At 37.7% G+C, this 14,986-nt stretch overlaps 1 protein-coding gene across 1 annotated transcript; it reads right to left on the reverse strand.

Annotated features, from left to right (window-relative positions):
• Positions 1-11,439: 11,439 nt before the first annotated feature.
• On the reverse strand, positions 11,440-13,675 carry LOC115743481. Its single transcript, XM_048278112.1, has 7 exons — positions 13,529-13,675; positions 13,311-13,397; positions 13,086-13,196; positions 12,544-12,708; positions 12,374-12,428; positions 12,112-12,254; positions 11,440-11,826 (listed from the first exon to the last, which is right to left on the reverse strand). Exons 1-7 carry the CDS (start codon positions 13,673-13,675, stop codon positions 11,440-11,442), a joined length of 1,095 nt encoding a protein of 364 aa, XP_048134069.1.
• Between the last annotated feature and the right edge of the window lie 1,311 nt (positions 13,676-14,986).

Here is a 14,986-nt window from a genome sequence, read left to right on the forward strand (position 1 = left end):
ATGTAATACCTGAGAACATTTTGCAGTAATGTGATGTCAAGGTCAGACAATGTTTAATGCTTGCGATGCAAGTTGCGGAAGCATAGCGGAACAACGAAGTCTTTCTTTCTTCTACGATCTCTTCGAACTTCAATCTTTAAGTAAATAAGAGAAGTTAAAGAGCATGACTTGCGACTCAATATATTAAACGAAATGAGAGTGCAAGGTTCCTGGAGAGTAGGCTTGGATTGGGAATTCAACATGATATTTTCGCCACTTTCTTGTCATCGGGTAATTAACGTCGAAACAGATGAACCGCAATCCAATGCCCTAACACTTGTGGTGAGAACAGATCTCATCATCCTTGTGTCGCCGTGCATCTGTTATTAGTTCATGTTTTGGAGTAACGTGATTGCCTAGATATATTTCCTTATTAGCTTGGGCAATTGAACGTCCTTCCGGATTGAGATTACCATATAATTAGGATGAATCACATTCTATATCAGTACAACCTTATTATATTAATCAGTTAGTAAACCTTAACAACGGCTATTCATTAAGCCCATCTTGCAGGCCCATCAAGACTTCTCTAAACTTTAAATAGTCCGAAATTTTCATTATTTTCTCATAGATAATGAAGAGAAAGTCATAAAGATGGGTTGGTTTTGTATGAATTGTGAATCCATTTAATGCCCATATATTTTGGGGTTTTGCATACTAAAGATATTTACAATTCATTTACTAACATAGTTAGCCCATATATAAGTTGAAAAATGGGCGTATGACCCATATTAACAGGTGTAGTCTTGCTTTATTGAAACGAAGTTCCGTATCCTAGAATTGCATTTGCCTTTTCTGTAAACACTGATTTTATGCAAAGAACCGTGGCGACAACACCTTCTATGTGACTCTCTTTGTCTTCTCGAACTCTACCAAGGAAATGTGTGCGGTGTTGTGGGTGTGGGGGTCGCGGCTGCAATTCATTTTCTGTGATTTCTCTAATCAAAGTAGGGTTACCAAAGAACCAAGCATAGCACTACACATATTGTTTGACATTTTTCAGGACGTCGGATACAAATGGGTGGGTTACTTTTTGCCGGCATTGAAAAAGAATCACATTATGGCAGTTTTTTTTTTTTTTTTGGGGGTCAAACACATTATGGCAGGTTATCATGGCTTATATTAGGTGAGCACTTAATTACCGGCCTTGCCATAAGCAGGCTAAAGTTCTATGTACAAGTGCGTCAAGTCCTCGTTATCCTGTGAGAACATCATTTGAAATTATTGAAATATCATCCCACATCGTAAGTACGCTCTCACATGCTTCAAGGCACTATCCATCTCATCCTTCATCGGTTGATCAGATTGCTAATATTTTTACGAAGGCATGTCCATCCGAGCGCTTTCAAGATCTATTCTCCAAATTCAAGTTGACTTCTTCTAGGTCACACCTTGAGTTTGAGGGGACGTTAGAGACATATTCTCTTGATTCTACATATCTCAGGATTGTAGTCTTGATTAAGTGTAATTGATATCGTAATATTTTGTTCTCATAGGCTCATGTATTATTTATCTTCATATATCCTGAAATTTCTCAATTGTATTGCGCATATTAAAGTGAGAAACTGTAGCATCACTCAAATGGCAACCTCCATCAAGATTCTATTCCCTGTTTTTGTTTTTGTTGTCCTTCTCGTTGGCGAAGGTAAGGAACCGGCCGTCCTTTTCTCTCTCTCTTAAGCAGAGATTTGACTCTTTCATTTGTTTTCTCTCTCAAGCAGAGATTTGACTCTCATTTGTTTCAGTTCTCACCTGAATTTCATTGCATTTCATTTTCTTTGCCAGTATCAGAAATTTCAATCCCCACTGAGAAAATTATGTCGCTGTAAGAGCAGCTAAAATGGTTTTTGCCCTTACTCACTATACAAGTGATGTCATCATGTAGATTATAGCAAATCCGGATCCTCGATCGATCGATCTCGTACATTCATCGCTCTTTCTTAGAACTATGCGTCATAGATTTCATTTTCATGTGGGCTCTTCAAGGTTTACCATGTGGTTTAAGTTTAACCCTCCACTTCTAACGTCATGTGCAGGCAATTGCCAGTGTGCTGCGGACGATATCAACATCGTGCAATCCAGAACAGGAGCCATCATGAAGCAAAAAGCCGGAGTAGAACGTGACCATCTGCCTCAATTGCCCTTGCATCATAACGAACATTAACTTAGCCTGCCCAGGCTTCCGGACCGCGGAGCACATCAACCTGTCAGTCCTGGAAAAAATGAGGGATGAGTGTCTCATCAACGGCGGGATTTGGGATTCGATCAGCTTTTCCTGCGCGTGGGATGAGTTTATATCCATTCAAGATTGCCTACTTTGAAAACCGTTTGGTGTTCGTGAGAGGAAATCGGATTAGTGTGGTTGGATCGAAGAAGAAAACGCGAATAAGAGCTCTTTGCCATGTTGTTTTGCTTTTTTTCATTACTACACGTTATTGTGCTTTGTTGACCATAAACAAGTAGATTTTTTCTTTCTTTGTTTGATATTACAATATAACGGGAAAATTCCAAACAGTGGTCCAAAGTGCCCTCAATTTTTAAAGCGTAAGTGAGGGCCTGAAGTGAATATTCTTTCAAATAAGTGCTTGAAATGGTCATGACTATTTCAAATAAGGGAAAATCTCATCGGCTAGCTAAATAGACCTAAAGCATCCCCTCTTATCAAGGCCTCAATCAACTCTGTTATCAGTTTATCTCAATCAGCCTTATCTGAATCAATCTCCTAGAAGCAAGTCCTGGCTTTTCTTCCATCTCCCGCTGGTGATGCAAATTCCGTCAACACTACTTCCCTCACAGGCACACGAAGCCTAAGGGCCTAATTGGCTCTTAAGAATAGTTTCTGAGTAGAAATGATTTTTTTTTTAATTATGTTTCCGTGAATAGAGAAGTAAATTATTGTTTGCTTCTTATTTCCATTCTAAATCTGTTCTCGGGAACAGAAAAAATAACTCATGTTGCCAAATAAATTTCTGTTCTTTTTCTATTCACGGGATCAAAAGAACAGGAATCGTAGATCTCAGGAGTGTTACCGAACAAGTCGTAAGCTGCTTTGTTCCCTTTTTAGTTCCTGTTTCATTTTCTTTTCTTTTTTTAATCCTATTTTCGTGGCCACATTTATGTGTGCTCTTTTCTTGTATTTTTTTATTTTATTTAAAAAATTCTATATTTTTAATACTCATTGGCAGAATAAGGGTGTCAACACCAGATTTTAGAATTTATGCACAATCAAATCCCCTTATTAATTATGTTCCATATAGTTAGTAATAAATTCTGACATGAGTTTTCTGACCCAAAAAAAAAAAAATGCTGACATGAGATTTTTTATTATTATTTTTCTCTCTTACATGGCTATTAATGCACAAAACTACATCATTTTTATCTCCAAATCTCAATCTTTTCCCCGAACTTAAATTAAATGAGATTAAACACCTTAGTTAAGGAATGCGGGGTCACGACCCACCTTCCCCACCACGAGCACTGATGACACTCGCCCAAATCTGAGAACCTCTAGTTCAAATTCTCACCATCAAGTGTGCTTGACAGCCGCTTCACATTCACGAATCAGATTGCACATTCTGGATTGCAGCTTGGCACTGGTCAATTGACTGCATCAATTTGCACAGTAGAGATAATCTATGCCTTTGAACAAGAACATTGACTACAGGAGAAATTGCTTTCTTTCATCTTTTCACTCATCAAATGGCGAAGAAATTTGAGTTCGAGCTTTCTACTCTCTTGTTTACGCTGCCCCCATCTTTGGAGCTTCCGCACCTCACCTGTGCTTTTCGCCCTCAACCTCAGCCTCGTGACCACCACCACCATCACGAGAGCTCCACCCGCAGTGACAACCGCCGCCAGGCCTAAAGGCACTGATTTATCAATAAGGGAGAAGAATCTGAGATATCAATTAAAATTACAAGCTGATTCTTGAAGATGCTAGAATTAAAGGGTCGACAGCTTTTGCAATACGATGATCTCTTCATTTATTAGTTATGTTTCCTTAAGAAGTGTGACAATTTGTTTTGTTCTTTTTGGGCATTCGTCGGACCTCATTGACTAAGGTGGGCAAGGGGGTTGGTACATGTTACAACTATCCTAATTATGCTTCTTTGTTTCATAAGTTCCCGAGTTTGCTAATTATGCTTCTAATATCACACTAACTTCTCTTTTGACACTCATAGTAAGTACAAGTCTCTTCTTCTTCTTCTTCTTCTTCTTTGGTCTTGCTTTATATTGACCCAAGTTCCCTATCCTGGAATTGCATTTGCCATTCTATGGAAAGAATCATGGTGCCAATGTTCTAATCTAGGAAATTTGAAGCCAAATGGGAAGAAAAAATTGAATTGCCATGGCTTATATTGAGGAAGCACTCGGTTACCTTTCTTACCATAAGCAAGCCTAACTTTTATATGTAAGAACATCAAGCCCTCATTAGCTTTTGTCAATATCATTTGAAATAAGGCAAAAGTCAAAAGTGAGATATCTGAGCATCATTCAAATGGCGACCCCTGCCAAGATTTCGATCCTTTCTTTTGTTATGCTTCTCGTTGGCCAAGGTAAGGGAATTGGCAGTCTTTTTCTTTTCTTTTCTTTTCTTTTCTTTCACTTTCACGTGAGCTCTTCAAGATTTTTAACATGTGAATTCAACCCTCCACTGCTAACGTGATATGCAGGCGATTGCCAGTGTTTCCCGAAGGATATTGAGATTGTGCAATCCAAAACAGGAGCCATTGTGCAGCAGAAACCAGAGTGGAAGGTGACCATCAACAAGAATTGCCCATGCACCATACTGGACGCGAGTTTAGTCTGCCCGGGCTTTCAGACCGTTGAGCCTGTCGATCCTTCGGTCCTGCAGAAACAGGGGGACGGGTGTCCCCTCAATCGTGGGCTAGCCATTACACAGTCGATCAGCTTTACCTACGCATGGGACGATTCTTATCCGTTCAAGATCGACCCTGGTTTCCAGATCGCCTGCTCATAAGAGGCAAACGGATGAGTTTTGTTGCGTCCAGGGGAATGCCGAATAAGAGCTTTTTGCTATGCTCAGTTTTTCTCATTATTGCTTTTACATTACTAGACTTTATTGTGCTCAGTTGATCAGATGGCAACAGATTCAGACAATTGGTTAGCACACTGAACTCTTGCTGTAACAACAGAGAAGATTATGCAGTAATGTGATGCCGAGGACAGACATTGTTTAATGCTTGTGACACAAAATTGTGGAAGCAAAGCGCGACACAAAGTCTTTCTTTCTTCTACAGTCTCCTCGAAGTTCAATCTCATTAAACAAAATGAGAGTGCAAGGCTCCTGGAGAGTAGGCTTTGATTGCGTAATTCGACCTTATTTTTTCGCAGGCTTCTGGTCATCAGGTAATTAAGTCCAAACAGATGAACCGCATATCAATGCCGAAACACTTGTGAGGAAGACAGATCTCATCCCTTTTCGGCAAACCTTGTGTCGCCGAGGATCTCTCGTTAGTCGGGAGTCGATGATGTTTTTGAATAATGTGATTACCTCGATATAGTTCCTCATTACCTCGGACAGTTGAACGTTCTTCCGGACCAAAATTTCTATATAATTAAGATGAACCACACTCTGTATCAGCACATCCTTGGTATGCTAAGCTCTAAGAAGATAATAACCTTTTATGAGGTTCGCAAAGAAAGTGCACGCAACATTCTTAAAGCAAAAATCACCATTCAGATTTCGGAGTTCAATTTCAATGCCTCTCTAATTTACAAAAGATGTTTTATTAGTCATATTAACTGCACAGTTCATGTTATAATAAGGAACTTGTATAGAAAGTTTATGTTGTAACGTTTTTTATGTGGATGAAAATCTTTTGTGGATATCCGAAATTTCCTTTTTCAAAGAGACATTTTCTTTTTCAAAAAGATCTCTTTTCTTTTTCAAAGAGACATTTTCTTTTTCGAAGAGATCTTTTTCCTTTTTCAAAGAGATATTTTCTTTTTCCAGGATTCATTCCTGGATTTCAACTGCGTATTTTCTCTGAAAATGAAATCAAAGTTCTCCTTGATTTGAGAAACTTCATTTTCAAGAAAACTTATTTTATCCTTTTGAGAAATGGCTCTTTGTTTTAAATTAGTTAGTTCCTTTTTCAATTCAGAAAACCTTTTAAGAGTAGCTTTATAATCTGAACACAGTTCATCTATATAGTCAAATACCTCACACGAAATTTTTCGATTTGTTACCTCAGATTCATCCTCCGAGTTGGTGATGAGACAGATGTTGACGTATTCTTCGTCACTTTCACATTCAGTATCGCTCCAAGCCTCTATCTTTAGGGCTTTCTTGGATTTATCATCATTCCCTTTCTTCTTTAACAGAGGGCGGTTCGGTTTAATGTGTCTTCTTTTCTTGTATTCATGGCAAGTAACAACTTTGTTTTTATCTCTGGCCCTAGATGATCTTCTTTGATCATATTGTTTGAAATCTCTTTTGTCTTTTAAATTTTTTCCTTTCTTAGCCATTCTTCTGAATCTCTTGACCATGAATGCTAGTTCCTCATCGTCTTCCTCTTCAAAATCTGAAACATCAAAATCAGCATTAGATTTCAAAGCAATTGATTTCTTACCTTTCGACGTTGCTTCCTCATTGTTTCTTTCATCCTCATAGGGTTGAAGAGTTCAAACAAGTTCATCCATGGATAGAGGTGATATTCTCTGAGTCTCTTGAATGAAAGTTTTGGCATTGTCACATTCCTTCGTGAGTGCTCTTAGTAATTTATTTATCCGCATCTGTCCGGAAACTAATTGCCCATGATAGGTGAGACCATTCACTATTTCAATGAATCTATCCAACACTTCTTTCACTGTTTCACCGAGCTTCATCTTGAATGCATCGTATTGGCCGAGAAGGATATTGACTTTAGCATCTTTGACTATGTCCATTCCTTCGTAAATAACATAGAGCTTATCCCAAATCTTTTTTTATGGGGAACAATCTGAAAGACGTTTATATTCAGTGGGAGATAATACATTATAAGATGAGTAAATAGCTTTTGCATCTAGAGCATCTCTCTTTGCTATCTCAAGAATGAAAAGAGTGGCGATCCGCTTGATGTGCTTGTAGTTGGATTTACACTTCTCTGTACCACATCCCAAATTTATGGATCTTGGCATCTGATGTATACCTTGACTTTGTTCTGGCGGTCATTGTAATCTTTTTCTTCGAAGTATGGTGGTCTGTTATTGCGTCCACCTTCGATCCATATAGAAGAGAAATTGCTAGCCATAAAGATCGTTAGCTCAAAAGTAATAACACTTCAATAAAATATGAGCACTAGGCTCTTATAGCAATTGTTGAGGCTAGTGTTATCACCTAGAAAGGGTGAATAGGTAATTATAGTGTAATTTTGAAATTTAATAAGGAATTAAAATCAAACAAGCTCGCAGCTTAACCCTCGGATGATAAACACAAGTAATGTCACAATGTGTGTTGAGTGCGCAATTCAACTATCACATGATATATAATCAAGTATGAGTAAGGGGTAGAGAAAATTGCATATAGGGTTTATAATGGTTCGCCCGTGTTCAAGTCTACGTCTACTTCTTCGCACCGGCAGCCAATCGGTTGGATTCCACTAGTTAATTGCTCGGAGGTTATAACTCGGTGATCTCCCTTGAGACGAAGGACTCTACACGTAACGCTCAACACTCATGTATACACATCTAAGAATTACAGTGAATAGATCAAGGAGAATATAAAGAATTGAAGCTCTCTTGATTTTGAAATTTAGAATCTTATTCCCTCTTAAGCCAACTCTTTATCTCTTTAGCCTTGAGATGTTTTTTATACTCCTCCGCCGCCAACTATCATTTGCAAGGCCTCTAGAGGATTGCTCTCCAAAACTACCCATTTGGACGAGACTATATCCAAAAGAAGATCTTTTAACCATTGAGGATTGCCAAAGGAAAGTATTCCATGTAGGATCAAATCCCCCATATAATTATGATCATGAGTTTCCATAGATGGATTTCTCCAATAGGAAAGTTACGCTCGTCTCCTTTGATCCGCCTTCTTGATTGATCTTCATCATAGAGAATCTATAAGAACAATCCAGCTCGATTACTAGCCTTTGTAATATGCCAATTAAATCATCTTTGAATGTCTCTTGAAGTTCAAGTTACTGCGCACAAAATACTTCTCTCAAAAATTGAGTATCATTTCAATGTCTGAGCTCTCTTGCTCAACATCCGAGCTCCACACAACATCCGAGTCCCTCAAAGTAACATTTGAGCCACCTTTTTAATAGATTCGATCCTTGTGCATTCCCACACCTTTGGACAATTTTTAAAACAAGTATTTCACCGCATTATCCAAAACCAAGAGTGCATTGATTGTTTTGTCAACTTCAAAATCACTCAGGAGTTTTTCTCAATAAGGCTCATACTTCCTTAGCATCGATACATCGAAGACGCCATGCACTTGAGCAAGCCTTGGTGGCAACGCCGCACGATAAGTTAGATTTCTAATCCGCAACAAAATATCAAATGATCCAACATACCTCGGGCTCAACTTCCCTTTCTTGCCAAAATGAGATGTCCCTTGCATAGATGACCTTCATAAAAACATGATCACCCACTTGAAACTCTAAAGGCATACGCCTCCTATCGGCGTAACTTTTCTGGCGGCTTTGTACCGTCTTAAGTCTTTCTCTAGTAACCTTGATAGCTTCCAACGACTGCTGGGTCGGTCCGATTGTAGTGTCGATCTAGGAAACCGGTTGATTCTTTTATTATTATTATTCTATGGAAGGATAAACTTGTTCTTTCATAGTACATATCCATCAACACATAATTGCAACAAAAGGGTGAGAAGTAAAACACCGGTAAAAACCAAACAGAAATCTAAAACGACTAGGAATTATCCAACTTATCTCTTAGTCAAGTGAAACGACAGTTAAAGTAACAACCTAAACATCCACTTACCAAAAGCAACAACCTACACAAGATGAACGCATAACGTGAAAATAAACAATAAAAAGCTCAAAACATGTAACAAAAGACCTGAATTATAGAATTTCACTCCTCATCCATCCATTAAAGATTGTGCCAAATTCTAACATCTTGAAAAGATAACAAACAACAGACATAATTAAAATAGGTTTGGTCCAGGGTTGGGCCCCAATTCAGTTCAGCATCTAATTTGGCCTTTTTTCTATATTAAGACTAAGAAAAAATAAATTAAATTTAAACAAGACCAATAAAATTAGGTGTCAACATATATAATGAAATTCAAGTGGGGTGGGGGTGTTCGCTATCCATCGATAAAATTCAAGTCTATCCTAGCCTTTGAGCATCTGAAAATCTCGCGAAAACTCACGTAAATGTCCACACCATTATCGATTTTATTTGATATGATTTACACAAGGACCATATTTTCCTCTATCGTACTCTACTATAGAAATCAAGAGTGGGATCTTTTGATTCTCAAATCATGTATTCTTTGCACTTTAAAATCGCATGTGCAGCTATTGAACTCCATTACCACTCCAATTGGCTGTCCTTAGTTTCTTGTCAGGGGCTTAGGATTTGACAATATGATATGCCGACAGCTCAACCAAATCCTAACCAAAGAGGTACACAAGCCAGGAGGAAGTTGAGCATAATCTTCAGTGATGCACTGCTTTCAACAAAGTAGTGACTTAGAATAGCTGTAGTAAAATTTGATGACCCGAGTAGTAAAACCCCGGACTCTTCTTCGTTTCTTTTATTCTCTTTTTAAGCTTACGTCGGAAGTTGTACACATCTTGATATATGTTTTCCTGTTTGTGGAAGAGATCAAAGCTTCATGTTTGTTCCTCTTCCCCTCTCTTCAAGAAATTAAAAAAATAAAAAACAAGAAATCGGTCCAATTTGGGTGGTGCGGGTGTGTGGTTTCACACCTGAAATTGGGAACCGGATCGAAATTTATTTGGTTCCATTTTTGTGGAATCTAGAATATGATCGATTCTCTCGGGAACCGTACAGAATCGGCTATTCGATCCGATTCAGGCGATTCTCTGTCCGGGCATTACTTTTTGCTCACCTCAACAATTAACGAAAGAAATGTTCAAAAAGTTTGCTCGTTCGGCAACGTGCTCAAGGCTTCTTGCTCCGAAGGGTAAGGTATTGGGCTTTGCAAAGGAAAATATGGAAATTCTCAGAAATTTTTATTGAATTTGTTGTGATTACTATATGGAACTTAGTGCCATAGCGCATCGAGAATGACACAACAATGAAATTTCAAGTGTCACAACAGTGAGCGCGGGCCGGGTGAATTAGGCTTCAACACATGTTTTGGGCCTAGCCCTAATAGGTCGATTCGGTAAACTCATTTGCCTCCCTAGAGTTGTCATTTGCCTCCCCAGCCCCACTACTTATGCCCTTTCAAATCTAATTGACATAACTTTCAATGCATCGAAAGACCATACATCCTATTTTGAAAGTTTGAGAAACTTCTAGAGCTATTAGATTTCGACAAAATAGATACCGTTAAAGATCTCTTAATAAACCAGTATATTCTTCAAACTTATTTCTAAGCATTGAGTGACTTGGGTCATATTCCGCTTTGGGTAGAAAAATAAAGTATGGTACACACGATTACATTATTATTTGTGGGTAGCAACAACTCGGATTTGCCAATAAGACCATTAACAATAACATCTCAAATAATAACTGTTACATATAGTTTGTTTTAGCAAGTTTGTCGCAATTATTATATACACATTACATAATAAATGACACACACACACACACACACACACACACACACACACACACACACACACACACACACACACACACACACACATATATGTAAGCATGCCTATTGTTTTATTAGATTTTTATCCTCACTAATCCTAGCTGCTAGTAATTGCGATCTCGATCTCAAGAAAGGAAAAGAGAATGTGAAAATTAATTATAAAAGGGAGTGGATAAAAATGAAAAATAGATAATTTCGCTTGTCAAATTATTCAAAGCAAGCATTTTTTTATCTATGAAATTTATTCCCTGCAACATCTTACCAGATAACCATAATGAATTTATGTTGCTCATTTGTCATTGTTTAGCAAGTCATCGTTGTTTTTTTTTTTTTTTTTGTGGGGGGGGGGGAGTCGAAGTTTAGCAAGTCGTCTACTAACCATAAATGCTGGATTTATCCGTCCGCTAGCTGGACCGCTTTGGTGGAAAGAGCTGGTAGGGATTTACCTTATTCGGAGATACCGAAGAAGTCGTCGAGAGTACCATTGAGGTCGCATCACATGTGACTGCCACCTCAACCACGAGAGAAAAGAAACGAAAATGGACACCTAATTACAAACAAGAGGGTGTGAAATAGAATGTCGATAGCTTTGTTATTTGAATTGCTCAAGATAGCTTCTTCATGTGAATTTTCTATACCCTGCAGTAGCCTCCTGGACCTCCAAAGCTAATCATGTAGCCCATTCGACATTTTCTAACACGATGAAAGTTCATCAAACCGTAAACATTGGATCTATCCACCCACACTGTCGTCTTATCTGAAGGAGGTAGGAATTTTCCATCTGAGCGAATCCAATAGAGTCTTCGAAAGACGGCAGCATGGCTGAGAACACCATCTGGCCTGTGACCACTTCCCATCGGTGGACAAAATCCGTTGCTTCCAGCTATGCCAATTCCTCCCCAAGCTGTATGTAGTGAGCCATTGCGCAAATACAGGAACAGCTCCTTTGGCCAGTAGCCTACTTTAATCGCTTGATCGCCATCGCCCCCAATCAGCCACCAATTCCCAGTACTTCTATCCTGATTAGAAATGAATTTTTATGACAAGTGCCCATAAAGTAAACAATGCAGAAATTATTAACACTGGCTCATTTCGATAAACATTGTGATATCGCACGATGCTTGGTATTAGGGACAATGAGAATTATACGACATGGATGCAATGATTGATCATAGGCTTATATGGATAACTTTAGCAGGGTAGAACGATAGCGAAAGTTGCTAACTTTAAGAACAAAAATATTAGCCTCTAATATATGTTAGCAAAAACCTATATCTTAAGAACCTTGAGAAGGTCAAACATACCTGTTCAATATGGAAATTAAGCTCAAATAGACGTCCACCATAAGTAGAAGCAGGTTCTAGTGGATGACCAGGGGTTACTTCCCTATCCACCTGGACAAAACCCGGACATAGTACATTGTAGCATCCATTGCGATATCCATCACCTTATGACGACAATGCTTTGGTCAATAAGATTCAAATTATCTCCAACTTATAGTTTGGGTTCTCAAAAATCAATTAAAAATGATTTAATTAAGAATTAACAATTATCTTCGTAGCTTACCTGTCCAATATGTGAACAGCCTAGGACGATTATCGCGAAATAACTGTGGAGAAACCTAAGAAAATAAGATATTTTTCTTTTAGATCATTTCACCACATTTTGAACCTCTTGTGTAAAAGTTAAAAAAAAAAAAAAAACTATGACATTGACTTACTTAAAAAAATACTTACCATCCAACCGGCTACAATCATGCTAATATGCTCGGGGGGACCAGTTTCAATCCACAAACTATGTGCACTGAGTTGGTCATGAGCAACAGTAAGATTGAAGAACGTCAAACTTCCACCTCCTCCATATTTAATATTTTCTACCATGTTGTCTGTTAGAGAAACCACCTGTAAATGATAATCTGTAACTTACACTACTAGAAAGTGAAATAAAATTAAATAATCTCTTATTCACCTCTGCCCAGCGGTCCTGCTTTTAAAGATGTATTGATTTTCTTTTTTTGTACATAAAAGATGGAAAGAACAGATCTTGAGAGTTAAGTGGACATGTGAAACGTGGTCTGATGAAATTCAGATGCTCATAATCTCATTAATAGTTTTGAAAAATAAATCACTGACAGATATGGTCTGCGTGTAAATAAGCATGGGAGCACGGGAGAGAGGGGTAGTACATGTTGATTTGAAGAAACAGTACTTTGTCTCATAGCCGCGACAGACGGTATGTTGGGCAAGGATCTTGCCATCATCAAATCTTCTTTTGTTACTTGACGAATGGGTACTGTTCCACTGGGGCAAGGTTCTCTCAGCCCAAATTTTACCGATTTTGCATCCGGAGAAGTACTACAAAAGCTAGTGAAATGTAGATTCGGCTGTGTCTACAAGAAGAAAAATGTGATTGTAGAAGTATTAAATAGATCATTTCCCCTAAATGGTCCGATATCGGTCCACATATTTACTAGTTGATTTAAGAGAAAATGATAAATGTTTACCTGAACCTTATGATTCTTCAGTAAAGGATGATCCAGTGCTGGTTGTTTGTTTATATCAACACAATCAATTTTGTCTCCTTCTTTAGTCTTGTCAAAATCGAACACAATTAGTCGTTCGTTGAGCAACAATCGTGTTTCAAAGATTAACCAGATAAATTGCAATGTCTCCATGGAATTTCAATGGGATGGTTGCAAATAAGGGTTTACAAGAAAATTACCGAAAAGGTCTTGATGGATGGCTTGTTCATCGTTCTGACCTGTCTTTCCAACTCTAGATCATCCTCTTCGAAAATATATGCCATCTCACACAGAGAAAGACTGAAAAATAGGAGCAGCAATGGCACAAGTTCCACATTGAGTTTCATGGTGACAAATAGAAGCGTAAAGTGAGGCCCTCTAGCGGTAGCTACGCTTGCTTATATATTGCAAAAATTTCACCCTTTTTGTCGATATTATAGGTAAGGAGGTTGTAAATTTTACTACAAGATTGTTTTTTCAGCAATACAATTAGATTGAAAGTTGGTACAACATAGTTTATTTCGATTCCAAACATGGTAAAAAAATGAATGTAGGGGAGCTGCATATATCACTGCACTTTCACTTGACACCTATATGCTGCTTTTTCTCGTAATTCCTTTCAAGATCAGTTGTGGTCACGCAAGTGTAGGTTGATGTGATATAAACCTCTGGTAAAAACCTCCATATTCTACAAAATAGATATCTGTTTTATCTGAAAATTGTGTTTGAATAATGCATGCCTGCCACTATCCTGAAAAAATGCATGCCTGCCACTTGTCTCAATCTTTCATGGTCATAGCATGTATAATTCTTCCCATAATAAACTTATTATATACATATACACTTCAAAAAGACAAATTTATTCATTACAGAGAAAGGTAATTCAGATATGACTTAAAATTAGAGCATCGAGATGCTAAAGTTTTCCGTAAAATGATGCATGGTTGCCATTTAAAAAGAGTACATACTAGCCATTTGTTTGCAAACTCCTTCCACGTTCACCACATGCATAACTAGTTTTGAGGCCAATCTATTGTTTGAGACTAAAGTCTTATGTAGTAAATTGTACAAATTCAAAATGCGTATGAAATTGAAAAGGAAAAAAAAAATAGATAAATTGAAATTGAAAGAAGAAAGTAGAGAACAATTATATATGACACAAGGCACATCCAGGTAGGAATAGATCCAAAAGAAACTTCTTGGGCAGCCTTGGGGCGCCTGGGTTGGCCGAGAATATATTTGAATTTCAACTATTCAAAGAAAATCTATTTCAAAAAGTAAATTGTCATTCCTTTGAAATAAAAAATTATTCAACTTAAAAAGCAAAATAACAATATTAAAGTTTGTAAAGTGCTGAAATTTTTTGGGATCATAAAGTTAGAGATTCAGTTTTCGTTTGAATTACTATTCTGGCTCTCTGTTAATGGTACGCCATTATAATGTCACCATAAGCTTTTGATGCAACTTATTAAGAAAATTTATTTTAGTTTGCTTGTTGTATATTAGCAAATGGGCACATACCTTGCGTGTGTTGAAGAAAATGGCATCTGAAACACGGTAAAAAAAATAAATGCTTTCACTCCAAACATGGCAAAAAATTTGAGAGAGAAAAAAATCGCCTTTCAATAATGCATACTTGCCACTATCCTCAAAAAGTG

The sequence above is a fragment of the Rhodamnia argentea genome, chromosome 4, assembly GCF_020921035.1.
Source record: "Rhodamnia argentea isolate NSW1041297 chromosome 4, ASM2092103v1, whole genome shotgun sequence".
Classification (NCBI taxonomy): domain Eukaryota; kingdom Viridiplantae; phylum Streptophyta; class Magnoliopsida; order Myrtales; family Myrtaceae; genus Rhodamnia; species Rhodamnia argentea.

Bases quoted from the DNA above. Each gene is read 5' to 3' on its own strand.
- LOC115743481 (XM_048278112.1), bottom strand. From the start codon at position 13,675: ATGAAACTCAATGTGGAACTTGTGCCATTGCTGCTCCTATTTTTCAGT. The intron at 13,197-13,310 runs GTAAACATTTAT...TTCTTCTTGTAG, and splicing joins TGAAGAATCATAAGGTTCAG to ACACAGCCGAATCTACATTT. The intron at 12,255-12,373 runs GTAAGCTACGAA...TGTCGTCATAAG, and splicing joins GCTGTTCACATATTGGACAG to GTGATGGATATCGCAATGGA.